General features: G+C 40.9%; 6 protein-coding genes across 6 annotated transcripts; 3 read left to right on the top strand and 3 right to left on the bottom strand.

Annotated features, from left to right (window-relative positions):
- Nucleotides 1-3,566: 3,566 nt before the first annotated feature.
- Nucleotides 3,567-4,526, top strand: or41a3 (odorant receptor, family 41, subfamily A, member 3). Its single transcript, XM_086176619.1, has one exon. It carries the CDS (start codon nucleotides 3,567-3,569, stop codon nucleotides 4,524-4,526), a length of 960 nt encoding a protein of 319 aa, XP_086032745.1.
- An 858-nt stretch (nucleotides 4,527-5,384) lies between these two features.
- On the top strand, nucleotides 5,385-6,417 carry coa4 (cytochrome c oxidase assembly factor 4 homolog). The gene is made up of 2 exons (XM_086176951.1): nucleotides 5,385-5,524; nucleotides 6,045-6,417. The coding sequence occupies exon 2, from the start codon at nucleotides 6,052-6,054 to the stop codon at nucleotides 6,301-6,303; it is 252 nt and encodes an 83-aa protein (XP_086033077.1). The 5' UTR covers nucleotides 5,385-5,524; nucleotides 6,045-6,051; the 3' UTR covers nucleotides 6,304-6,417.
- A 6,279-nt stretch (nucleotides 6,418-12,696) lies between these two features.
- Nucleotides 12,697-15,348, top strand: LOC147216768 (tubulin beta-4B chain-like). The gene is made up of 4 exons (XM_086176713.1): nucleotides 12,697-12,753; nucleotides 13,629-13,737; nucleotides 13,822-13,932; nucleotides 14,288-15,348. The coding sequence occupies exons 1-4, from the start codon at nucleotides 12,697-12,699 to the stop codon at nucleotides 15,346-15,348; spliced, it is 1,338 nt and encodes a 445-aa protein (XP_086032839.1).
- A 2,169-nt stretch (nucleotides 15,349-17,517) lies between these two features.
- Nucleotides 17,518-18,552, bottom strand: LOC147216767 (olfactory receptor 1-like). The gene is given in 1 exon segment (XM_086176618.1): nucleotides 17,518-18,552. A coding segment is annotated over 1 exon segment (1,035 nt).
- Nucleotides 18,553-19,946: 1,394 nt separating this feature from the next.
- LOC147216766 (olfactory receptor 1E16-like) lies at nucleotides 19,947-20,930 on the bottom strand. The gene has a single exon (XM_086176617.1). The coding sequence runs from the start codon at nucleotides 20,928-20,930 to the stop codon at nucleotides 19,947-19,949; it is 984 nt and encodes a 327-aa protein (XP_086032743.1).
- Nucleotides 20,931-23,613: 2,683 nt separating this feature from the next.
- On the bottom strand, nucleotides 23,614-24,600 carry LOC147216765 (olfactory receptor 2A12-like). Its single transcript, XM_086176616.1, has one exon. It carries the CDS (start codon nucleotides 24,598-24,600, stop codon nucleotides 23,614-23,616), a length of 987 nt encoding a protein of 328 aa, XP_086032742.1.
- Between the last annotated feature and the right edge of the window lie 2,544 nt (nucleotides 24,601-27,144).

The following is a 27,144-nucleotide window of genomic DNA, read 5'->3' as shown; positions in this document are numbered from 1 at the left end:
ACAAAAGAATTTCCCCTATGGGGATCAATAAAGTATAGCTTATTATATTATTTTCTTATTAATAGGATATGCCCTTTTCTTTAAAAGTTTCATTAATTCTCCCTTAATTTTTTTTCCTCCCAAATTTTGCTTAAGATTTCATTTTTTCACCTTCTTAAAATAATTGCAAAAGACATTTTATTACTTTTTTCAGAAAATACAAAAAACTTGGCCATATGTTGAATAAGGAGTTGATTTAGGCTAAAAATGACATTGTCAAGAAATTACTTCGGCAATTATTTTAAGAATCTGACAATCTGAAACATCTGAGGGGAACCAAAGATCAAATTGCCAAAAAAATTAGGGCAAATACTCAGCATAATACTTTTCAAAACTTTACCTTTTTATTAGCTAATCAGCCCAAATTCACCAAATGGGGTGTCGAAGAACTAGTGAAGAGAAATTGAAAGGGAAAAATATATATCATTTTGGATGCTAGGATGTGCAATGGACGCTGCATTTACACTGTAAACAAACAAAATTCCAAGTATATATACAAAAGTATGTAACCACTACTTCCTCCCTGTGCAGGAAGACATAGCTGGGACATGAAAAAATGAAATAAGTCTTGAAGCCAGATTTGACAGACATTTAAACGGTGAAAAGCAGCTTCAATACTGATGTGGTGACCTGTGAGAGAACGAATCACTCGCAGGGAGAATAAGAGAAGTCTTACACAATTATGTCTTGTGTTTTTTTTTAATCTTTGCCAATCTCCAGATGCTTAATTGGGTGGATCAAATTAATCCTAGTAAGAGTTTACGGTTTACACTGAGACTCTAAATCCCATTAAATGACATGAACTAAAATTAAATCACATGACAGCAAAAAGTGTTATTGTGTATAGGGGTTTTAAGTGAGTCAACAATTAAATGTTAAAGATTGGTATGAAACAATAAACTTTGGTTAAGATATACTCTTGGGGAAGAGCCCCCAGCAGCCCCATTAATTCTTGTTTTTGTAAGACATTGCGAGGAAATTGTAAGACAGCGAATCCTACTAATAAAGGCTGGTGAGATTAATTAGTCAAAGGGTTACATGGTAAATGTTATGCCAAGATCATTAACCTGCATTCTCCGGTGATGAAATCTTAAAAGAGGTTCATTACTGGGACCCCAGGGTCTCGGATGCAGCTGAAGAATTTCACCTCAGGTTTTACTATCAAAACAAGAACTGGTTTTCATTCATTTTCATTTTGTAAAACCTTTTTTTTTTTTTCGAACACATCACCCATGTTTTTCTGACTGTTACGACATTATGATCATTATGATGTTCAAGAGGCTTTTGACGGGAACCTGACTTCTATGAGAAATAACATGATCTGATTAGTTCTTCAGGTTACTGTTTAATTCACTTGCAAATAATCCGAACAATTTTTGCTATCATTGAAAGTTGCAAATGTGATGCTGTTCTACATTTTGCGAAACCGTTGAATAAAAGTGGGTGATTAATTCAAGGCCCAAAACGCTGTGGTTCACAGAGAAAAATGCTAAATACATTGTATTTAGTTGTGAATAATGACATGCTCTATGCCTGACAATTTATCAAACGCTTGCAGGGGGAAAATGAAAAAGCACTGATTAGAATAAACAAAAGGAAATTCTACGACTTTGAGCATACTTTCCATCGTTGTGTCAATCATGTCACATTCTGATCAGAAGACTGAAAGTAATCCAAAATGACTGAAACATAAATGTGTCAGAAAACGGTGCCAGCTGTCGGTTACGTTCAGCGAGCAAAACCATTATTTTCTGAAAATTTCACAAATGAATGTCAGTGACGCATGTTTTCACGGGACATGATGTCCCTGGGAGTTTATCTGAGTCATCGTGTAAAAAAGGCTCCAGATTCTCAGGCTTACAACGTAGAATAATACAATGGCATTGATGTGAAATCCATTTGTGTTATCTGCTGGATATCTGTCCTTTTCTTCATCTAATATTGTAAAATCTATCCTCACAGTTTCTACCATTAAAAATTTGACTGGTCAATCTTAGCTTTGTGAAAATGACTGTTTTTGTGCTGTGCTTTTTGCAATTATTTAGCTCATATGATTTAATTTCAGATTATTAAAGACAACTGTTTTCCACCAAATTTAGACTGACATTACTTTCCCACCTGTATTTCACAATTAGTGAAGTCTTTTACAGTATCAAACAAGACATGTTCAAGATTGAGTGTGTAATTTAAGAGCCTTTTCTATGGGAGAGACATTATCGTGAAGAGCTTTCGAATTTCAATTCGCTGCCATTATTACAAAACCACACTCACAACAAGACGTTCATTGATTGCTCCCGGTTCTCCTCCGGGCTTTAACATTTCTGCAGATTGTGGCTCTAATAATAAAAAAGGCACAAAGACAGAGAGCTGGATTAGCGATGTTCTGGGGAACCACTTCATGAATAAATATATGGAGTCTAATCCACCGGGAGAACTTTCCATTTCATATTTGTGCATCTAGTGTACCCAAATTTTGTTTTGTGTTTTTCAAAAATAGAAACTTAGGGCAATCTGGTTAACAAATATATCATTCAAAATGTGCCAGTTGGTCTCATCCAGCAATATAGAGCACAATGAAAACAAATGCCTTCTTCATACTGATGCTACTGATCATGTTCAATGATTCCTGCCCAGCGACTGAAACTCCTAAAAATGCCTCTGTTATGCTCCTGATTTTCAAATAAAAAACAGATATTGTTGCCTATCTAACATAATTTTGATATAATACGATCAGATTGATGCTAAACCAAATTTGAAAATAAAAAGAAAAGAAAAAAAAAAAACAAATACCAACTTTGCATGGAGCCTCGACGCCATAGTCTTAAAGTTGTTCTTATTCTTATTCATTTAGCGACAGAGAAGTATTTTATTTATCCCACATCTCCCAAAGAGGATCCTAGGAAACCACAGATTTTTGAAACAACTAAGATGAATGAATTGACAGATTTATTTTTGTTCACTATTTATTGAATAACCTGTAGGTTTGAGGTGTGTTCCACTGGTATTCTTGCTTTGCTGTGATGATTTTGGATTGTTATTTTTCACGCCATGTTACCCCGCCTCGTTATGCCTTTTGTTTTGCGTGCAGCCGTTGATGTAATGATCCCAGGCTTGTCTCAAAACTTTCCCCCAGATCTATAGGTCGTAATCCATTCTATAAGCTAGTATCTGTGACTTTTGCTTCTCTAATTGAGCCCCAGAGATCAGTGGGGAAAGTATAACTGTCCCATCTATGAGGGAAGCATGCAACCACATGCGTGCTGCTTTTAGGGTCCACGTCGCAGACTAGAATGATCCACAACCGTTTATACGGTGAGTACGACCTAATCAACTTTAAGCAGTCACTAAGCTTTTGAAATTTTCTTCCTTGAGGTCACTGTGGTTCCGGAATGACTCATAATATGTATTAAACACATATTTAATTGAATAGCTTATATCTACAGTTGCAAAATGCACATAAGATTATTCTTTCCTTTTTTTTACAGCGCGTAGTGGATGAGAGCCCGTTCCTGAACAGGCAGCCAACGATGTACTTAAATAACTCTGTCATTATTCGTCCTCCAGGTTTCTACATAGTTGGATTTGAATCATTACCTTGGATCAGCATCTATTTCATCTTCCTTGGTATTGTTTACATTGTCACTATATTGTCCAACTGTCTTGTGATCTATGTGATTATCTTCAATCATTCTTTACACACTCCTAAATTTTTGGCTGTTATCAATCTGGCAGTAATTGATGTAATCCTAAATTCCTGCACTATCCCCAGCATGATAAAGATCTTCCTCATCAAGGACAACTTTATTCCATTCAATTTATGCCTTTTACAGATGTTTTTCTACTATAGCTTTGCCTCCATGGAGTCAAATATGCTCGCTGTTCTTGCCTATGACAGACTGGTGGCCATTTGTTTCCCCCTGCGCCAAAACTCTATTAACACTCTCCGAAGTATGTCTTATATTGTTGGCATCAGTTGGACATTTACGCTTGGCATTAATGTCTTTACAACCATTGTAATGACCAACCTGTCGTTTTGCAATTCTGTCACCGTGTTCAGCTATTTCTGTGACTATGCCCCTGTGTTTAGACTTGCATGTAATGACTACACATTACAGTGGACAATGGCCTTCACCCTCAGTGTTATCATCCTTGCTGCCCCCTTTGCATTCATCCTTCTTTCCTATGTAAGCATCTTGGTGATGGTGTTCAGGATGAAGTTGTTGGACAGTCGGGTCAAAACACTGGCTACTTGTGTTGAGCATCTCATCCTTGTTGCTATATTTTACTTTCCTATCATCAGCATTTTTATGATTGGATTCTATCTGGGAGGAATTGACCCAGATCAGCGGGTGCTGAGCCTCTCGTTGGCCTCCTGCCTACCGCCCTGCATCAATCCTATTGTATATTCTCTGAAAACCAAAGAGATCAAAAGTAGGCTGGTGGCACTGGTCAGGAGAAATAAAATCAGCATGCAACAAAAGCTCTAAGGTGACAACATCTAAACATAAATAAATTAATAAATAAATTAATTAATTAATTCTCAGGCTGAAGCCCTTCATTGTTATTTCTATTTCATGTCCATACTTAACACGCATGTAACATTCGGATCATGTTTTGATGTCTGTTTGAATATATGGGCACATCTATTTTATGGGTACTTTTTTTAATTTGGTTTTTCTTTTTAATAAACGATGGGGCAATTTCACAACTGCTGTTTCTTCCTACATTTCAAATTTGCCTTCAAGAAATGTGTATATTGTATTGTTAATTTTATGTTCCAAGTTGTTACTTTTCTGTCTTCAGACGCTTGTATGGAATATTGTAAATGATTTTTTTTTTCAAATCATCTTTCAGTGTAACATTTTATCCTTTCATTACAATAATAATTGTAAATGATTCATCCCTGATGTGCTCTTTAGTCAACACATCATCATTTTGCAACCCTATCTATGAAACATTTGTATATTACATTTTGTATATTATTTTGGGCAATACGAACAAATTATTGTATTTTACATACTCAGTTTATTTGTATTATTGCCTCTTGCCTTTGGTAATTGAATGTACCAAATATTGTGTATTAAATGCTTATTGAATAGTTGTTTGAATAATTTGTGAATGAACAGTGTGGAATAAATGAAGCTCATACTGGATGACTGTTTCTTCTAAAATAAAAAAAAGGTAGATAATGCGACTTGGTTTGCAACTTTCTTAAATATTACTGGTTGAATTTTACTAACTGATAAACCAAGCATATTATTGCCACTGCCGTTATTTTGTCAGTATTTTTTGTCAAACGTAGCGGAACTGATACTGACGGACTTGTTTCACTGTTACACACGACACCGGTGCTAAATATCAAGGAGTGACATGCCCTTCTCCCGTCTGAAACTGGGCCGGAATTGAGCTTTAGATTATTTAAACCCTGACAAAATGTCAAAATGTGAACTCCAGTGACTTGGCGATATCTCCGTATAACAAACCGGTAAGTTACGAGAATGACCGTCTGTGTTCTTCCTAGTGTTAGCTAACAGCGGCTCCGAGCTAAAGTAGCCCTACGCTGAATTGAAGACACCTGTTTCCAACTTAACGACGTTTCGTTTTAAATCATATCCAAGCACTTAAAATTCAACCACTCACAGTGAAAGTCTTCTATCTCAAACATAACTTCCTCGTTGTGACGCTTGCTCTGTTTTCGGTTTTTGATATATTGACGTTTGTTTATTGATAATGGGCGATTCGGTATACACCATGGAGCCACGGGAAAGACCAAATACTAATTTACACAAAGTTAAGGCTAAGTGGGGCTGCTGTATTGTTTGTTTGTTTGTTTGTTTGAAATATCTCGCAGTTGGACGTGTGGAAATATTCCACAGCGGTACATCATAGAAAAGCTATTGCACTGAAAGGATTCAGACAGAAACGCCAGAGAAACCTATGAATTCATCTAAAGTGTCCCTGCTTTTTTTAACAGCATTGTGTTGTGTCTGATAAAAAACATACAGGACCACGATGGCTTCTCCTCCACCCCACGACCGCAGCCGGAGTGACGACGAGGACGACCCCGTTGATAGGATGATTTCCCGCACCGGCTGTGCTGAGCTCCACTACGCCGTGCAGGAGTGCATGGCCGAGCACCAGGACTGGCGAGCGTGTCAGGACCAGGTCCAGACTTTCAAAAACTGCATGATGGAATTCCAGAAAACACGAAAAGAACAGCTGTTGAAACAGCAGCCGGCCTCTTCTCACTCTGTGCCCAGCTGAACTGGAAATCATGAGCACACTCTGGGGGTTGTGTGACGGGTGCCTGCTTTAGGAGAAATCTGTTGTCTACTATATTTACAATTAAAATAAACAAGTATAAGCAGCTAGCAAACATCCTGATTTGTGTGTAATGAGCTGTGCATTACCTACCGGGGATACTAAAATTGTCAGTTTTACCTCAAGGATGTTCATTTTCCAACCTTGAAATGTGTTATTTGGTACATGAGATTATTCCCAAAAAGCAATTAGTTTTTGTTTTATATACCATATGCTATTTTTACTTATCAATAAGAAGTAAGCTGTTTTGCCTATCTTATTATAGGCAGTGGTGGGACTGAAGAATCCACTGAACAAAGTCCAAACTGTGGTCTTAAGCCACTTCTATTATTTTTAATTAAGGTTTCTTTAAATGCAAACTAGTGGAGCATAAATCTCAAAACTCAGCAAGGCAGCTGCAGTGTTTGTCAGCTGTAGTTGGCTAATCGAGGACCCCATGTGGCTGTCAGAGGAACAACAGCAAGGTGTAGGAATGTTTTAGGTGGAATTACCCTGCCTTTGCTCAGACCTTTGATGAACTGTAAGAGAAGTATAAACAGCAACAACATTTCCATTGTAATTTAACAACATAGATGAAATGTGTCAACTAAAACCAGTACCAAGGCATTGGGGGTATCACGCAGTTTTGATGCATTATGAATTTGAATGTATTTCTTGCTTTTATAAAGTAATGCACTCCAGGACACTGGTTTAAATGCTGATGAATACATCAACATCATCAGTCATGTTATTTATAGTGATGCTGTCTCAGCAGTACAAGGAAGAATATGTGGGCTTTTTCAAGATAGACTTCTTGGTTTGGCTTTTTGTTATAATGGGGCCTTTTTTGTGCCAAACTCCAGTGTGCAAAGTAGCACAGATGACTGAACACCAGGGATTGATGTACATACCATTTATGAGGTCTGACTTTTAAAGACTGCATAATGACTTTTTATGAATTCACAAAAGATAGATGCTTTTACACACTGGCTCTACACAAAATATATATACATATTCCACACCATTCCCTTATTTTATTGTATATATCCATCTCACTTATTCTTATTCTTTACAGAAGTTTCCATTTAACAAGGTCAAACATGAGTAGGGAGTCCTTTTGGCAAATGTTAAGTGCAATTTTTGGGGGTGAACTATTGCATCCCCTTTAAAAATACGAATAAGGCCCTATTTTCTTGTCATTCACACAATATCACATCTCAACTCATTCCTGCTGATTTTTGAATCTATTCCTCCCCAGAGTTATTGTGTCTGTCTTGGCTAAATATCCGAGGAAACTGACACTAATTTCTAGGGCTTTTTTCCCCACAAATTTCTAGTACTCATCTGGACCACTAGAGTGCACCAATAACCCATCGTCTGAACTCCAGCTATCATTTTTCCAGGTGACTATTTTGTCAGTGAATTGTTGACAAAACGTATGTGTTTCACGTTTTACTGAGTTACGTAACATTCCTATCACATCCTCCTTTTGATTCTACAGTAAATCGGTTCAATTCACAATTATTGTTAGCTTGAGGAGACATGAGCAATTCACTGGATTTCTCTGATGAAATTTTTTTTTACATGGTCATTCCTTGCAAGAAATTGTGCAAATCAACGAGCACAATGTGAGATCTTTAGCTGTAATACATTTTCCAGGGTGATCAGCTCAGCTGCTGGAAATATCCACAGTCCTCTGCTGTGGTCTCGCCGTTTCTGTGAAGCTAATGTCTCTCAGAGCTCCTGTGTATCTTTGATCCTCTGTTTTCATAGGTTTCACTCCTTTGTGATTATCTGCTGCACACAGATGTGTCACCCATGTCTCCTCAGCCCCCCAGCTATTTTTACATTTCCACTCCTCTGTGTCATCTCATCTTAATAACCAAGTGTAGATACAATCCTCCAGTTTCCTTTCATGTCGTTCTTTCCTGGTTTCTGCCTGATTATTTCAGGACTTTTGATTATCACTGTCTGGAAACTTGTACATATGGGGTTTTTACCTTGTTTGATCATTCTCACGTTATCTCAAAGTGTACTTTGATGAAATGACAACTTGTGTCATTTTTTCAATGAGCAACCTCACACAATTCCTTTCAATTGTACAATTTCATAGGTGCATTCAGTTCCTTGAGACATGAACAATAAAAGGCCTGTTACACCCACGGAGCAGATTTCCCCAGTGGCTTGCTTCACTGAAACTCTGAAACTGTTATAAACATTTTAAAAAGGCAGAGGTCATGAGAATGCAGGACACTCAGAGGAGGGTGTTTACACAAGGTGATTGAGAAACAGTTCTGAATGAAAATGAAAGCATATTGATGCAGCACCATGTCCAAAGCGAATGATCCAAGGTGGCTGAGCTGAGGGAACGTCTGGGGATGTGAGCACACACACAGGACATGTGGGCAGTGAAGCAGATCTAACACTGCCATGCTAACTGTCAACGGTTAAATTTGCCAGTTTTGAAGCCCCCCGCTTATCAATATAATAACTGCTAGTACAAATGTTGTGCACGTTTGACTCCCATCTAGGATATTTAGATGTTACATATGTGCACATTGTTACCCTCGGCCGAGTGGCACTGTGCGTCCAGCTCAGGCATTATGTTTATTCTACTACATCAAATTAAATAATCCCCATGCATAATACAATATTCAGTTAGAAAAGCACATGTCATAGTTATCATACATACTCTATTAGAGCTGTTACAATGTGAATCTTCATGACTTAACGCTCAATCATATTACAGCCACAATGTATGCAAGCTACTGGTGCTGCTGAACCTCCTGCATCTGGTTACTTATCATACTTCACATCGCTTTCATATAACAGAATTATACAATACAACATCAACTTCTCCAAAGAAAATAAATATTTATGAAACATTAATATCTCCTTCTTTTCTCGAGTGGCATTTCTTTACATGAAGATCTACCTGAGTGGTCCCCTTTCCAAAGATCAACTGGCTTTCCACACAACAGATCCACTTCCTGCTAGCTTTGGAGTTAGCATGGAAGACGAACGCTTGCTAGCTTAACACGTAAAGTACCACAACTTCAAAATAATCAGTTTTAACCGCTTGTTGGACACATGAAAAACTAGATCATATTTAACGGCTTTACGGGAAGCAAAATCTCGATGGACTATTCCACACCGCATTTTACATACCACTGATGAAGCAAGACAGGCGTTCTCTTAGTAGCGTACGTCCAAAAAGAACGCCATATTATTCTATCGTGTCCATCATGAGATTGAACTCAGCGTTTCCTGTTTGATTTGGTAAAACAGCGATATCTAGTGGCACCAAGTGTAACTACAAGACCGTTGTCTGCATTATTGTGATTTTTTTTTTACATTAAAACGTCTAATGATCATAATTAAAAATAAAATGCATTAAAAACAGCATTTGTGCTAATGCATTTTAATTTGAATCATGATCAGTATATGCTCCCATATTCTAATAGATCCTCAATGTTGAGCTACAAATACTGGGGGCTTTCGGTTAATGTTCAACTTGGGTCAATTCTCTTCAAATTATTTTTTTAAAAAGGGAGGTTAAAGGATGTGTTGAGCCTATTTAAACTCATCTTATTTTCATAATGTTTATTTTCATCCATTTAAGTCAATAGTTTTGTCTTTGTCATGTTGCTATTCCTATACCAATGTGACCTGCCACCAACCTCTCTGGCGTGGAAGCTGAACTTTTGACTGGTTTGTAAATGTTTAACCCAAAACATACCAATGAATTAATGAAGGGACGTGAAACCTTTGAGCCATCCACCTGAGCAGCTGGTGATATGCGCACGTTCAAAATAGCAGATAAGGCCTTGGTTTAATGAAAACCCACTGCACCAGTACTTTGGAAACCAGACTGACATATTTAAAAGCCCAATGTTTACAGCTTTATGCCAGTATTTTTGACAGCTGCAACTGAAATTCACAGTCTACAATAAATAACTCCCAAGAGATACAAGAAAATATTTTGTTTATTCACAATGTTTGCGCATGGATCTGAAACTTTTTCAACAAATTTAATGGATTTTTATGTCAAGTTCCTATGTGAAATTATCAATGAGTTACAGAAGAGTCCTAGGGTGAGAGGTTGGTTAACAATTAGTGTGAAACGGAAAAACAAAGCCTGTAGAAATAAATACCACAGTTGGGCTTGCCAGAGTTCAGAGAGACGGCGAGTTAAATTTCGGTTTACTCAGGTGTCTAGACAAGGAAATACACTCTGAATGCAAAGCGGTAATTACTGGGAGTTTGGCAGTGAGGCTCACGTATGCAGAGGTGGGAAGAGATGTATTTTGTGCGGCGAATAGCGCAAGTGAGTGAAGCGTAGATGGGCACCTGAGTCTCGCAGCTGTAGAGGTAAACACAGGGAACCTTATATAGGATGTCAAGCTAGAAGCAAGATGTGAAGTACAGTAGATTTAAGGGGGGGAAAAAAACTTGCAAAAGCAGAGGCAATTAAGATGACAAGACATGGAGAAGGGGAAAAACAGAATACTTGCAGCATGGACAGAGCAGGGAGATAAACATTTGGAAAAAAATTGGAAGCTTTGTGGCAGTGGTGATAGATATATTTGAAATTAAATCTGACACTGGTGAGTAAAGGTTTACACTGCAGAAAGGAGGGAGTGACATCATGAACAATAATAGTCAACACACTCCAAGGTTGACTGTGCAGCCCAGTCAAGAGCCCACAATAAACAGATAATAATGGAGTTTAGAATCTTGATTGGTTACATTCACAATTTTAAGCAGTTTCTTGCACGTAGGCAGGAGACAACGGACATGATGCATTCAATAACTGTGGTTAAAGCTTAGCCTTGATTAGGTGCTGAGAAGAGAAAAAAAAGGGAGGCTCAAGAAGGGTGAGTTGTTCGTCAATAAATCAAGGTAAATGGCTTAAAGTAGAAGTAACTGTGTGCCGAAAAGAATGACGTTATGATTATAAATTAAATTACAGCTATTTGAGTTAAACAAGCCTGAGTAGATCATGGGACACAACTGGGGAAATATTGTGGTGTGTAGGGTGAAAAGGACACAATGGGTGATAGAACAAATGCAAATGAGTGGTCAACTTAGATTAGCAAAGAGATTAGCATGTTTAATTGACAGCACCAGCGGCAGGAAGAGATATTAGGGAAGAGAAGAATGTGTTGAGCATCTGGTTTCAAACATCGTCACAGGCAAAAAAATGGGAACGCTCGCAATGCGGGTTGACGTAGGATAAACCAAAAACAAATTCCACCAACGCTGTTGTGTGGCCTTTAATAAATGATTCTGATTCTGATTCTGATTCTGATTCTGATTCTGAAATGATTTCAGATCAAATTATGTGATTATTATGTGATGAAGTCCTGCATGAAAGAAACCCGTGTCTCGGTCATCTGAATTTACAGATGGATGCAGAATCCGCAATAAAACAACACAGGATGGAATATCCGAAGCAATTACCTGGCATCTTGTTGACTTTGAAAGGGGAGGAAGGGTGTGGGGCTATGGGAGGGAAAGCTGTGGTGTCAGACAGTGAAGGCCATGGTGTGCGCTGTGGCGGGGTGTAGATGATGGGGAAAAGATGGAAGTGGCGTTCAGCGCTGTGAAAAGGAAGCTATGATTGGACAGGAGCCGGTGCAGCGGGGCCGTTTTGCTGTGAGTGGAAAGTGTGTCACACAGGGGGCATCGTGACTTGACACTGGAAGAGGCACATTAAACACCGTAAAAGGAGGATGTGACGGCTGCAACGGCAAGAAAAAATAACACGTTCAGTGCAGTTGCTGAAAGGCATCCTTGACCCCGTATTAAAATGAGAGAAATTGTCCATCTCCAGGCCGGACAGTGTGGAAATCAAATTGGTGCAAAGGTCAGTACATGATTCAATTTTTTGTAGTTTCTTTATTGTAGCTTTTTTTGCTTTTGACGGTTAAAGTCAATTAGCTTTTCCCATCTATCGGGATCGACTCTGAACTAAACAGTGGAGCCAATGGATGTCCGTGGTCATAATGGTTTAAGAAGCACGGAGCAACAGACTGACCGGATTGTTCCGTTAATAACGCTTAAATCTGTCTGCCCTGTGAAAATGTCATCCTGCCGTGCAGAAAACTGAACGCCGGCGGACTGGGGGAAGATGGGGGGGGGTTACCTAAGCTGTGATCTGGACTGTGAGGTTAAGATGTGATGTCACATAGGGTGACAGGGATAGAGCAGTTCCATCCCATAGGCGCGGTGTGATGTCACGAAATAAAGCATAGCTGTAAACTATAAGAAGGGGGAGGCATCAACTGCAGCCGCAACCGTAAATAGAAAGTACATTCCAGTTGTGGAAACGTAAATTCCCAACCTCTTGGTAAAATGAGAGAAATTGTTCATCTCCAGGCCGGACAATGTGGAAACCAGATTGGTGCAAAGGTCAGTTAACCCGGATTAGTATTTGGATGGCTTATTTCCGTTATATTTGAAATTATCATTCTGCGACATGTAAATTTAACTCTAAACCTAAATGTTTCACACACAGGGGAAGTACTCTTTGTAGTGTTTTATGAATACTACTGGAACTGAAGTATCAACAATTAGTATACTTCATAAACTTTATCCCTGTGAAGGGGGAATTTGTTTTTAGCTGCATGCAACAATTGACCAGAATATTTTTGTGATAGTTGAAGGAAATGCCTGTACTAAGAAGGTGAACGCTATGACTAGGTTAGCAATCGCCACTTCCATTTAATATCACAGTACTTGGAATCCACAACATAGCAAAGTAATTTCACACAAAATCCAGTTGAGAAGCACTGTGTGTGTATGACTGATGCAAATTTGAGGCAAAGACGCATTTCGTGTCATGTTCACCGCAGTAAATAACAGGTTTGAATTCTGACTCAATGACAATCTTGACTGGGTCATCATATATTCAGGCTGGCACTGTTACAGAGCACCGGTGCTGCTTGACAAACATGCTGAGCTGCAAGGAAGTGTGAAGAAAACAGCAAGCTGTGAAGATGAGATACAAGACAGGAAACTGAAAACAAAACTATAGTTGTTTCAAAAGGAAAACACTAAACCACAGCAATTGTTTTTGTACCATAACCTACATTCAGTCCAAATCCCAGAAAGTCAGTCTTATTACGTGTGTGTATGATGTCACATGGGATGTGTGATGTAACACAGGGGATCCCCCCCATTGCCCTGTGATGCATCATAGATTAGAGCTTGGCTGTTCTTAAGGGGATAAATGCCATCTTGGTTCACGACTCTCAAACTCATTTTTAATCTGTGGTGTTTAATAGTTTTGGGAGGTTATCAGCGATGAGCATGGCATCGACCCGACTGGCACGTACCACGGTGACAGCGACCTGCAGCTGGAAAGGATCAATGTCTACTACAATGAAGCCTCAGGTATTCCATACCGAGCTCTCAATTAAGAGTGATGGGGACTAAAATGTTTCCAGATTCGGCAAAACCTATTTTTCCTGCTTTTAGGAGGCAAATACGTCCCCCGGGCTGTGTTAGTCGATCTGGAGCCGGGCACCATGGACTCTGTGAGATCGGGACCTTTCGGCCAGGTCTTCAGACCTGACAACTTTGTTTTTGGTGAGCTGAATATTAAAAATGTTTGGTTTGTCAGGTTAAATCCGAACTCCATTACCTTTTCTTTGCTCCGGAAAACATACCTGTGGGGGAAAAATTTTTTTAGGCGGATATATATTCTATTTAATGCCTACTTTTACAATGAAGTCAACCTGAGGGTGTTCTAGAACAATGGCGCCATGATTAATGGAAATAAATCGGTTTTAGTCCATTCAAGGACCACATGGGGAATGTACTGAACAGAAGGCCAACATCTGTGTGGTCTCTTGAGTATCAGCCGAATAGTCTTAAGACGTTGGTCTCTTGGGTTTTCAGTCAATTCTCAGCTCAGGTGCGGTGAAGCCTAATTCTTTTACAGGTCAGAGCGGTGCCGGTAATAACTGGGCCAAGGGTCACTACACAGAAGGCGCGGAACTGGTGGACTCGGTCCTGGATGTTGTCAGGAAGGAGGCCGAGAGCTGCGACTGCCTCCAGGGATTCCAGCTCACCCATTCCCTCGGAGGCGGGACGGGCTCTGGTATGGGCACCTTGCTCATCAGCAAGATCCGCGAAGAGTATCCCGACCGCATCATGAACACGTTCAGCGTGGTGCCGTCCCCGAAAGTGTCCGACACCGTCGTCGAGCCCTACAACGCCACGCTGTCGGTCCATCAGCTCGTGGAGAACACGGACGAGACCTACTGCATCGACAACGAGGCCTTGTACGACATCTGCTTCCGCACCCTTAAACTCACAACCCCGTCTTACGGAGACCTCAATCATTTGGTCTCCGCCACGATGAGCGGGGTCACCACCTGCCTCAGGTTCCCCGGACAGCTGAACGCCGACCTCCGCAAGCTGGCGGTCAACATGGTGCCGTTCCCCCGTCTGCACTTCTTCATGCCGGGCTTCGCTCCCCTCACCAGCCGAGGCAGCCAGCAGTACAGGTCGCTCACCGTGCCGGAGCTCACCCAGCAGATGTTTGACGCCAAAAACATGATGGCCGCCTGCGACCCGCGCCACGGCCGCTACCTGACGGTGGCCGCCATCTTCCGTGGCCGCATGTCCATGAAAGAGGTGGACGAGCAGATGCTGAACGTTCAGAACAAGAACAGCAGCTACTTCGTCGAGTGGATCCCCAACAACGTCAAGACGGCCGTGTGCGACATCCCTCCACGCGGCCTCAAGATGGCCGCCACCTTCATCGGTAACAGCACAGCCATCCAGGAGCTGTTCAAGCGCATCTCCGAGCAGTTCACCGCCATGTTCCGCCGCAAGGCCTTCCTCCACTGGTATACGGGAGAGGGTATGGATGAGATGGAGTTCACCGAGGCCGAGAGCAACATGAATGATCTGGTGTCCGAATACCAGCAGTACCAGGACGCCACCGCTGAGGAGGAGGGAGAGTTTGATGAAGAGGATGAGGAGGAAGTGGCTTAAACCTTCCTAAATATCGGCTTCTGAAGGGAAATGCGATTCTAAGGTCCATTTTGAGTTTCTGCTCAGGGGGCGGAGCTGTTCTCGAATCATACATGTGCCAATTTACCAAAACGCTTAATTGAAATGTTCCTCCCCCCCCCCCCCCCCCTTTTTGAATAAAATGAAAGAAAAACATGCTTGTATTTCGACCCCCCCTGATGCTCGACATCGATCAAAAATGACAATTTTACCTCCAATGGTATTTTCTTGCATGGCTTCTTGTTTCTTTGCAACATTTTTGGAATAAATACGTTATCATTGATATCAGTGATACTTATATTTCTTTGTCTGCTCTTTTCCATTCAGTCTGTTTATACCGACACTGATTTAGTTTTACTCATAACCTGGTGGAAGGAAAAGTGGAAAAAATGTGAAAGTAGGTGAAAAAATGAACGTTAATGGGAAAAAAATCTGAAATGCCTAAGACACAAAAACACTGAAGCCAAAATGAAAAGTCATTAATGTTGCAATACAGATTTATTAAATAACTCTCCTTGTGTGTGAGTCCTGAATGAATAAAACTGGGTTTTGTTTGAGACAAATCTGAAAACATTACACAAACACCAGTTGAACGTAATTAACTGTTAAAAAGCCGTTTCCGTCTACATAGGGCCAAAATTTAATCTAATATTGAATAACTGACCTCCATAAAAGAGGTCAAAACCCCAAACTATTAACTCGATCAAACCTCATACTCATGCTATAAATGTAGAATCCATCATTTATAGCTAAGAATATGCATTCAGTATTTGTAAGCCTAATGTGTGGAACAAAATTCATGTAGGCAAAACATCACGGGGAATCTACATAGACTATTTTCAAATATAAAAAGTTTTGTTTAGGTATTAGATATCAAGACGCAGCTTCATTGTAAAAATCGTAAATGAAAATAAAGATTGTCTAATAGGCTGGGAGAAGAGAGCGTATTATAAGACACGTTTTCAAACTCCAGATTTAGCTGAGGCTTCCTGTGGAGACGCCTGCCTGCCCGCGAGCAGCTCCACCAACAGCTCTTTGACAAGATGTTTATTTGAGACAAAACTACTCCATGAGGTCGCGAGATGGGAGTCCGGATCATCTGCATCTCCCCTCTGATGGTAAGACAGGGAGATTGGGTCCATAATGACTTCATAAGTCCCAGCGCACATGGAGATCAGGGAGAGGAGGCTGAAGTAACGTAATGATCAGGCTCAGCAGCCTCCCTTTGCGGCTTTCGGATCCGCGTGAGGGGACGGAAGAAAACAACTGTCAAGCTCCTCAAGGTCACGCACCTGCTGAGAAATCCTTTCCACCGCTCCCTCAGCCAGAACTGGCTGCAAAATATACTGCCGTTCCATACTGTTGTGATATGAAATATTAATGCTGCCGTAGGCCGGTCAGAATCAATGAATGCAAACACCAGAAATGACATTCTGTGCAAACCCTTAAAATACACACAAATCAAGCAACTTGTCCATCTTGGTTTTGACACCTCAAGGTGGGATGAGCAGAAAATATCCCATTTGTGCTTTACTAGTTTGTTTTGTGTTTTTTTTTTGGTTTTTGTCACAGTAGTTTTATAAAATCAAATTGAAGTTTGGTTATTTTGGTAGAGTGCTTTACCAAAGCTGCAGCTTGTCAGATGACGCACTTAAATGCGTGATATTTGATAAAAATAAGATCAGAAAAGGATAAAAAATATTTGTATTCTTCTCAGTGCAATCCATGATTACAAGGACATACGAAAAGCAAGAAATACAAAGAACTTTGCTGTAAGAGTGGTTTATTTCAAGGCTTTAATGGAGACCCCATTGCAATCATTTTGTACGAATTTGATCTGCATTTCAACAATCTTGTGTATTCAAACGACTCACCCCAGTATCCCCTCTCATGGTAGACTGTTAAAGGCTGTATATCGATGGATATTATCTAGACTACGAATGAAAATGGAGAATACATACTTGCAAAAAAATAGCAAGACATAAATGTTACATTTGCTTTTGCAAAGTTATACTTTTCTTGTAAAAATTCCGCATATATGATGTTGAAAGGAATCTCCCTGTCATACAGTTGAAAATTGCACTGAGTAATGTTTCTAAGCATCAATATTGTACATTCAATAAGCAAATTAAGAAGTATCCCCAAGAACATTCACCATCCTTTTTCTCGTCTTACGCTTCGCAGAACAGCTCGGAGGTTTTCTTCTCTTTTCTTCCATTCAAATTTGAATTACCGTCTGAACCTCAGCAACTTTTTCACAGATAATTTGACTTCGTCCGTCTGCAGGACATAAACGATGGGGTTGAGCAGAGGTGGAAGTACGGCCGTCAGAGACAGATTTACGATCCTGACATTTGGATGGATGGGTTGCACTGTCGCCGAAAAGAAATAGACACTCATGACGGGTAAGAAATAGATTGCGACTAAAGAAAGGTGACTCGTGCAGGTTTTCAAAGCTTTCATTCTTTCCTGAAGCGTGGAGATTTTGGCCAAGGCGTAGCCAATCATGCAGTAACTGAAGACAATAAACAACAGTGGAAACACGAGAACGACACACACGGACACGTTGGCGATGATGAAGCTGGGCTTGAAATCGTTACATGCGAGCCGGAACAGCGGCATTTGGTCGCAGAAAAAGCTGTGAATGACCACAGACTTGCAGAAAGAAAGCCTGGTGAGGAAGCCGACGATGACGAGATTGAGAGTGATGGAAAGGAGCCACAAAACAACCACCAGGGACAACATGGATCTGTGTGTCACCTTCACCACGTACTGCAGCGGGAAGAAGATGGCCACCAGTCGGTCGTAGGCGAGGGCCATCAGATTCAGAGACTGCATGGTCAGACACGTGAAGCAGAAAAACAGAAATGCCAGGCACTCGCCGTAGGCGATGCGAGGACGGTTGAAGAAGAACAAGTCCAGTATCTTCGGCACCAGGGAGGAGCTGCTGCACAGGTCTGCCAGTGCCAAGTTGAAAACAGCGATGTACTTAGGGGTTTTCAAATTTGGATCCAGAACAATCACGGTCATCACAACCGTGTTACCCAGTACTGAAACAGTGTATAAAATAAAAAGGAAGACGTAGTAATACTCAACGTTAGGTACGGTGATGAAACCGCTTATTATAAAATACGCAGGACGCACAAAAGTGATGTTTCTCCCGAGACCTGAGTTAAAAAACTCCATCTGATTAAATATCAGTTTTCGGAGCCGGGCGGTACGCGGTCCCATCTCCAGCCTTTCTGGAGAGCAGCTCCATTTGTTTCTGCCTTTAACCAGTCTGTTGAGTGGCCGCTGCGATCGCATAATCCCCTTTGAGGATACACACATACTCTAGTTGTACATTATTTATTTTTTTATTTACTTCCTGAAATACATCATTCGGTCTATGATCATCCAAAAACCAGAACCATTAACTCTTTCCCTCGTTCCTCTTTGCAAGAAGTTGTCACAGGATGAGTGTTTTGGATATGATTGTTGGAAACGTCAAATAGCAGGGACCTTTCATGGAGTGAGTGAGAGAATGTCAAATAAATAATACAGAGCAAAGCATGGGGTGCGAGTTCCAAAACAAAAGACAAACATTTACCCGTTCATATTGAATAAGTGTCATTGATTTATTTCATTTTATTTTATTTTATTTTATTTTATTTTATTTCTGTAAGTGTTTACATCTATATCTATCTCTATCTATCTATATATAGATAGATATATAGATATCACATATATACAGTATATCACACACACACATATATATATCTATATATCTTTATCTATATATCTTTATGTATATAGATACATAGATATCACATATATATATCACACACACACACACACACACACACACACACATACACACACATACACACGTACACACATACACATATATATATATCACATATATATACATATATATCAATTTCATTTTTTATTAGAACGTTAACCAGCATTGTTTGAAAGTAATATGTCTGTTGTTGACAGCTCTACACACACGCAGACAATCATACAAATATACACACACACACATGTGCACACTTTTTCCTCCAAAAACTTAGGCAACACATTGTCAGATAACTAAATAAAGCAGGTTGATCTGCATTTTGAACCACAAGAAATGAACACAAACAGCAATATTCCCTCTCTACAATATGAGAATCACAAACACATTAACAACATTACTTAAAGACAACTCTTTATATCTAAATCCAGAAAAATAAAGGACATATTTTGTCATTTCAGTATGTTCAGTCATCAAATTCAAAGTAACACACTGTAGAACAAACAATAAGATATGGGACAATATAAACTTTATGATTTTTCAGACAAATGAAAGGCTCTTTGAAATTGTTTTGAGGGAAATGTTGTTTTAATCAAGATCTAAAACATCACACACACACACTCTGCTCATGAACCACAGGCACAAGAAACAAGAGTGTGTTGTTTTGCATTCAGCTGTCTTTCCTTTTTATGTGTTTTTAATTTCTACATGCACTAATGCTTTTGATCAAAGGATTTACAATGCTCAGTTCTTTTGTTACAAGTAAAAGTGGGAACAGACGGCGCGCTGCGTTGGCAAACCATCACATTGTGGTCGTTTTCTTCATCGTCACTTTGCACTTCCTTCGAATCCTCAGTAGCTTTTTGACCGAGTCCTTGATTTCTTGCGTCTGCAGAACATAAATGATGGGGTTCAGCATGGGGGGGAAGACGGACGTGAGGGAAAGGTTTATGATCCTCGCGTTCGGGTGGATGTTTTCCATCATGGTAAATGTGATTAAAAGCGGGATGAAATAAATGGCCACCAGTGAGAGATGGGCGATACAAGTTTTAAAGGCTTTGATTCGTTCGTGCAAAGTGGCCACTTTGGCCAAAGTGAACCCGATGTATAAGTAGCTCAACAAGATAAATGCTAGAGGAATCCAGAAAATGACAATCGGGAACAAACAACTCACAACGTAATTGGGGAAATGACTGTTGCACGCGAGACGGTAGATCTGTCCGTGGTCGCAGAAGTAGCTGTTTATAATCACGGATTTACAAAAAGAAAGTCTGGTGATGAGGCCGACGGCGATGAGGACGAGGAAGACGACGAAGACCCAGAAGGATGCGATTAAGGAGAACATGAACCTGTGGGTCACCTTCACCTGATAGTGCAGCGGGAAGATGATGGCCACCAGTCTGTCGTAGGAAAGAGCCACCAGGTTGAACGACTGCATGGAGAGACAGGTGTAGCAGAAGAAAAGAAACGCCAAGCAGTTGCCGTAGGGGATGTGGCGGTGGTTCAGCAGGAAGACGTCGAGGATCTTCGGCACCAGAGCGGAGTTACCGAACAAGTCGACGAAGGCCAGGTTGAAAACCGCGATGTATTTGGGAGTTCTTAGATTACAATCCAAAAATATCACAGCCATCACAACTGAGTTTCCCAGCACAGAAACAATATAAACAAAAAAGAGAAAGACATAGTAGTGCTTGATATTGGGCAGACCAGATAAACCACTGATAATAAAATACGCAGGGCGGACAAAGGTGACGTTTTCCTCGAAGGCTGGGTTGAAGAGCTCCATCGCAAGACGCCTTCGAGCCCGAAACATCAGCTCGAAACCGTCGACCTTCGGGGAAGAAGCTCCACCGCGGCAGCGTCAGCAGAGCGCCGTCTTCATGCAGGCGGAGGTGGGATCTTTCCCGTGACTTTCCGTGATCCGCGTATGTCTGTTCTTAAAACTAACCCGCCTCTGGGTTTCCCTCACACGTGTTCCGTGTCGGTTCCCCCGAGGCCGTCACGCGGAAGAACCTTCAATCCACGTGGAGCCACACGAACCGTTCGGCGGCGGGCAGCAAGCGGCCCTCTGTTTTCAAATCATCCCGAGGACACCAACCAGCAAGAATATTAAATTCGTCGTAAAAGTTGATTTTCAGTCGTCCGGCTTTTTGTGTACACGTTCGTCGTCTTGTATGGTGAACTGAGATTTTTTTTTTGTTTCATTTTCTGTATCACGCTCTTAAATAGGAGAACATAAAGCAGGGGTGTAGAACAGAAAGTTCTCAGAAAATTAGAATATTGTGATAAAGTTCTTTATCTTTTGTAATGCAATTACAAAAACAAAAATGTCATACATTCTGGATTCATCACAAATCAACTGAAATATTGCAAGCCTTTTATTATTTTAATATTGCTTTACATCTTAAGAAAACTCAAAAATCCTATCTCAAAATATTAGAATATCATGAAAAGGTAATTTTTGTTTTTTTAATTCCATTACAGAAGATAAATTTTATCACAATAAGATAAGATAAGATAAGAACAACTTTATTTATCCCGAAGGAAATTGTTGTGCCAGAGTTTCAAGGAAAGACATAACAATAATAGATAATAGTAGGAAGGACAGAGAATAAGAAATACAATAAAATATAAATTGTCAAGGTTAAGGCTATCAAGTGCTTTAGGGTCTTAAGTGCAAAGATTTGAAGATTCCCTGCGGCTGAGGGAAGAGGAATTAAAAAATATTCTAATTTTCTGAGACAGTCCTGTATGTGAGAGAGAGGATGAGAGGTATGCGTACGCATTTTCCTTCGGTCTGTCATAAATATCATCATTTCCCAAGGTGACGAGTAAAAGCGCTACAGGACGCCGGGTCTGAAAAGGAGAGTTTCAGCTGCAACATCTGCGGCAGGAAAGGCAGATCACCTGAATTACATGTCAAAGTTGATACAAATGCTTAGGGGACGGTTCTGGTTCTGTCCGAATCTGGACTTTGAGGATAAGGACTGAAAAATACCACCGGAGACTAAAGGTCTTACATAAATTCACAAGTTCGTGTTCCAATTTTGTGACCGTTCGGGTCCGGGTATGATTCCGTCTCTCTCTTTTTTGACATTTTGCACGATCCCAGATCGGGTCCCGAGCTCAGAATTTGCAAAGCAAGACCATTATTTTGTCATATTCAGTTTTACAAACTGCACAACACTACATTTCACCCATCATGGATGAACCAGGAGCAGCAGGCAGCCGCTCAGCAGCGCACCGGAGAGCAGTTAGAGGTTTAACGCCTTGCTCAGAAACATCTTGATGGGCTCCGAGGAGCTCAGGAATCCAACCAGGAACATTTAGTTTTGAGGCGTCTCACATAGAAACCTGAGCCACACTGCATCCAGGAAGGACATCGCAAATGATGTCATCTTTATCTATGCCAACATTAAAACCCGGCAATAAAGTCCCCAGTTTTTATAGATCTGCTGATAAAAATTGTTAAAGTTACGTGGACTTTAAAGCAGAGTCTGAAAATCTCGGTCATCAAATGTTTCCTTTCTTTCAGCGGCCCTCTATATTCATCTTACAATTTTCCAAGAGAAGTTGAATTATTCGACAGCGTGTAATATGTCATGTATTACGAGGTTGGGTGTGTTATCGTCAGACTTAAATGATGTAATCATGGCTCCAAAGCTGTTATCATACATAATTTATATTTCATTATATTTATTCTTCCTCCTTTCCACTATTGTCTATTACTGTTATGTTTTTACTTGAAACTCTGGCACAACAATTTCCTTCGGGATTAATAAAGTTGTTCTCATCTCATCTCATCTCATACCTAAAATGCAAAAAGCAACAACCCTGGTGATTCCAATATTTAGATTGTAACCTGTGAGCCAACAGTCACAGTCATTTCTGTCACGAAGGTGGTGCATCGCAACGATTCTCTCTCACGTATTTGTTGCACAATGACAGTTGGATAATAGGTATCTTATTACGTTTTCATATTAGTTTACTTGAGTGTGCTCACGTTTCAAGAAATAGTCCTTCTGACATTTATAATAACATTGTTATTTACCCCTATATACAACAACTAGAACTCTTATATTTAACAAAAAGCATCAGTTCATTTTTTATATCTATTATTTGTATCAAAACCTAGTTTTCCCAACTGCATTACAAAACAATCTACACACATATATATATATATATATATGTTTGTGTGTTTGTATATAAAGGTTTTTCTTTTATCCCAAACCTTGTACAAAATTGTTCTATTTTCCTCTCCAGAGGTGATAAAAAGAAAAGGTTAGTTCCACAGATTCTCCAGCCATGAAACAAATGACAGAGGCTCGGAAAATATCACCGTATACCTGAAGTCTGTTTTCAACATTTTACAGCTTTTATTTTTACACAGCAAGGCAGATCAGATAAAAAAAAAAAAAGAAAAAGGTTCAATTCCATAGCTTTTAAATATTCAGGTCATCTTAATATACCTATTTCATATTGTTTGTTTTTCTAATAGCAACGTTACAATGTCCTTTATTTTTTAACAACTTTTTTAAAGATTCCTTGATTTCTTGAGTCTGTAAAACATATATTATTGGGTTCAGCATGGAAGGCAGTGTGGAAGCCAGAGACAGATTCAGAATCCTGGCATTGGGATGTATTTTGGCGCTCATGGTGAAGGTGATGATGATCGGGAGGAAGAAGATGGCCACTAGTGAAATATGGGATGTGCAGGTTTTAATGGCTTTCAGCCTTTCCTGAGAAGAGGCGACTTTAGCCAAAGTGATGCCGATGTGGAAGTACGTGGCCAAGATCAGTACCAACGGAAGCCAGAGGATAAGAGCCGGCAGCAAAAAAGAAAGGACGAGGCTGGGTGTGTTATCGTTGCAGGCCAGTCGAAATATCTGCCCGTGATCGCAGAAGTAGCTGTTAATAACCAGGGATCGACAGAAGGAGAGTCTGGTGAGGAGGCCGACCACCACGAGCATTATGAGGACGTCGGCGACCCAGAAGGACGCCGTCAACAAGAACACGGACCTGTTGGTGACCACCATGTGGTAGTGCAGCGGGTGCGTGATGGCTACCAGTCTGTCCCAGGAAAGAGCCACCAGGTTGAACGCCTGCATGTTGAGACAGGCGTAGCAGAAGAAAAGAAACGCCAAGCAGTCTTGGTAGGAGATGCGGCGATGGTCGAAGAGGAATATGTCGAGGATCTTCGGCACCAGAGCGCAGCTGCTAAAAAAGTCGGTAAATGCAAGGTTGAAAACAATAATGTATTTTGGCGTTCTCAGATTACAATCCAGGTATATCAGCGCCATCACCGCCGTGTTTCCCAGCACAGACACAATGTACAGCAAACAGAGAAAGGCATAGTAATATTTGATGTTTGGAACGCCGGAGAAACCGCTTATTATGAAATAAGCCGGTCGAACAAAAGTGTCGTTTTTCCCGAGGCCCGGGTTGAACAAGTTCATTATGAAATATCTCCAAGGTGCGGATGGAAATGACATAAACGGCCTCACCGGTGAGACAAAACGCCAAAAGTGTTCCTCGCCCGGTGAAGGATTGAGCTTTAACTGCAGCGGCGGGAGGGGCTAATGAGAGAGGCAGTCGGAAAAGGTCAGTTTGGTCCCCGGTGTGTACGGCGAGCGATCCACTCGTGATCAGACAAACAGCGGCGGCCCTGAATGTCACGCCACATTAGCTTTGCACAAAAACACAAGCGTGTTCTCCAAACGCATCTTGAAATGCAAGGGAAAATGCGAGCAGACAAGTGAACTCGGCAAACGCATTCAACATGCAAAGAACTTTGGTGAATCTCAGAAACCCCATTTCTACTAAATGCGGATTCTTTGCACATCGCTGTGATTCTGGGGAGTTTTGCTTTGTCGTCACTTTTTTTTTTTTTTTTTTTCCACGGTACATGCAGTGTCATTTTTAAGATCCGTAAAAAAAAAAGGCTGAAAGTGTAAAAGGAAGGCGGCTTCTCAGAGCCAAGCTCAAAACAGCGGCTCCAGTGTGTTGTGATTCGGCCTCCGGAATGTTTAAAAACCTATTAGGCAGAGACTGAACCCGACATCCTGGTCCCTTTTTTTTTGGCAACCTTTCACCATATTGGCAGGAAAAGGAACCAGGTGCAGGAAGTGGAAGTACAGTCCAGTCCAGTCCAGTACAGTACAGTACGTCTTGTGAAAACACTTTTCACCCAGGCTGGTGAAGGTGACCAGGTTAAGTCCATTATGGTAAAAATAGCAATACGTTGCCATCACTAAAATGCATTCAGAACCTTCTCCAGACCGTTGAATTCCAGCTATCCAGTTCAGCCTCGTCCACAGGGATCCATTAGCTATTAGGCCTTAAATTAATTAATCATTAGCTCCCTGGGCTATTGCTTGTTTTGCACTGGTATTGCACTGGTGTTTAGACTGGCCCGGGGGGGGCGGCTGGTTTCCTTGTTACTCCACATTCCGACAGAAACAAAAAGACAAAGCGGCCTTGTGAGAGAATGGGTTTGTACATTTGGATGGACTTTTGTTTTCTATGGCCGGGTGGAGAACATGAATCACCGGTCCGCAGGCCGAGTGTCGGGGAAGGATGGTGGAACTGTAAATGACAATTCTATGAAAAATGTTGAATATTAACCTTTTGTTTGTATTTTTCCAACAAATCTTCAACGCACCGATGCAAAACAGAAATCCCCCAGGCTCGGAAACAAATCGTCGGTTGAAGACGGCTGAGATCATATTCTGGCCGTCGTCCTCGAAGGTACCAACGAAGGTTAAGAGTTAGTCTTGAAAGTCATCCGTCTCCTGTCAGAGTCCTTTGGCTCGAATCCACCCCGAAACCAGTTTGTTTTAATGAGGAAAAACAGTTAATATATCATAAGAAGCAGATGTGACCCCGATTAAGTGATTGAGTTTTGTACCGAGTGGTGAAAAGGCGACAGCGGTTTATTATTATCATTATTATTACATGTATACTAATCGAGATAAACTCTAAAGCATGACTTTTGTCGCAGGATAAACCTCACAGATAAAGTGGATAAATCATCTCGGATGACGACGTTTACTTAATCTTTTCTTTCCGTGCAACAAACAGGTTCCTCGGTGTTATTGCAGGCTGACCCGGGGGAGTCACCGCATCGTGCCACCTGAGTGTCTCTACCCACTGGAGACACCTAATGTGTTTTCCACCTCAAACCCGACTGCTCCCTACAGGATAACGGTTTAGGGTAAACCTGTTTTGAATCAACTGACTAATTGACCCCCGGAGGCTTCACACACACACACAGGCATCGAAAATGATTGTGTTTTTCTAAGGCTTACAGTACACACTAAAAGTTTCAGTTATCGTCTCGACACCGGATGCTACACTGTGACAAATACCAGGTGGTTCCTTTGCATCATGACCTTACAGTCTTGCATCAGGCTTATTTGTACATCTACATTTATGATGCAAACTATGATCCACTTTCAAAATGTGTAAACATTTAGAACCGGGACTTTGTTCTGCATATCTACCGATGCATCAAGCACAGATTAGCATCACATTCTTCGCATTAATAATGAAATGCATTCTCAATGCGAGCCGTTTGGTGCTGATGATAAGTATGAACTGGTCGGGATACGTGCGGCCCGGTGGTTCGCGCCATCCCCCTCACAGAAAAAGTGTCCCTGCTTCGATTCTGATGGGAAGCCTTTCCGTGTGAAGCGTGCATGTGCTCCACCGCGTCCGCATGGGTTTCCGCAGTCCAAGTCCAAAAGCATGCATCCGATCCACCGGAGACCCCAAAGGGGCCAAAGGGTGGGTTGCTGTTTGACTCTCTATGCAGCCCCGTGACCGAACCGGGGTGAACCCCGCTTCTCACCAAAGAAGAGCTGGGATGGGATCCAGCCACCCCGCAACCCTGAGTGCAAGATTAGCAGAATAGATAATCAATCAATCAATCAATGGTTGGGGCAATTGTGCAGGCAGAGAGATTAGGAAGGCTAGATTGCTCCTATGTGTTCCCAATACTG

Source organism: Fistularia commersonii, chromosome 29 (genome assembly GCF_037954325.1).
Source record: "Fistularia commersonii isolate RoL2024-O1a breed Wild chromosome 29, RoL_Fcom_v1.0, whole genome shotgun sequence".
In the NCBI taxonomy this organism is placed as follows: domain Eukaryota; kingdom Metazoa; phylum Chordata; class Actinopteri; order Syngnathiformes; family Fistulariidae; genus Fistularia; species Fistularia commersonii.
The sequence above is the reverse complement of the archived record's forward strand: the minus strand, read 5'-3'. Positions and strand labels throughout refer to the sequence as shown.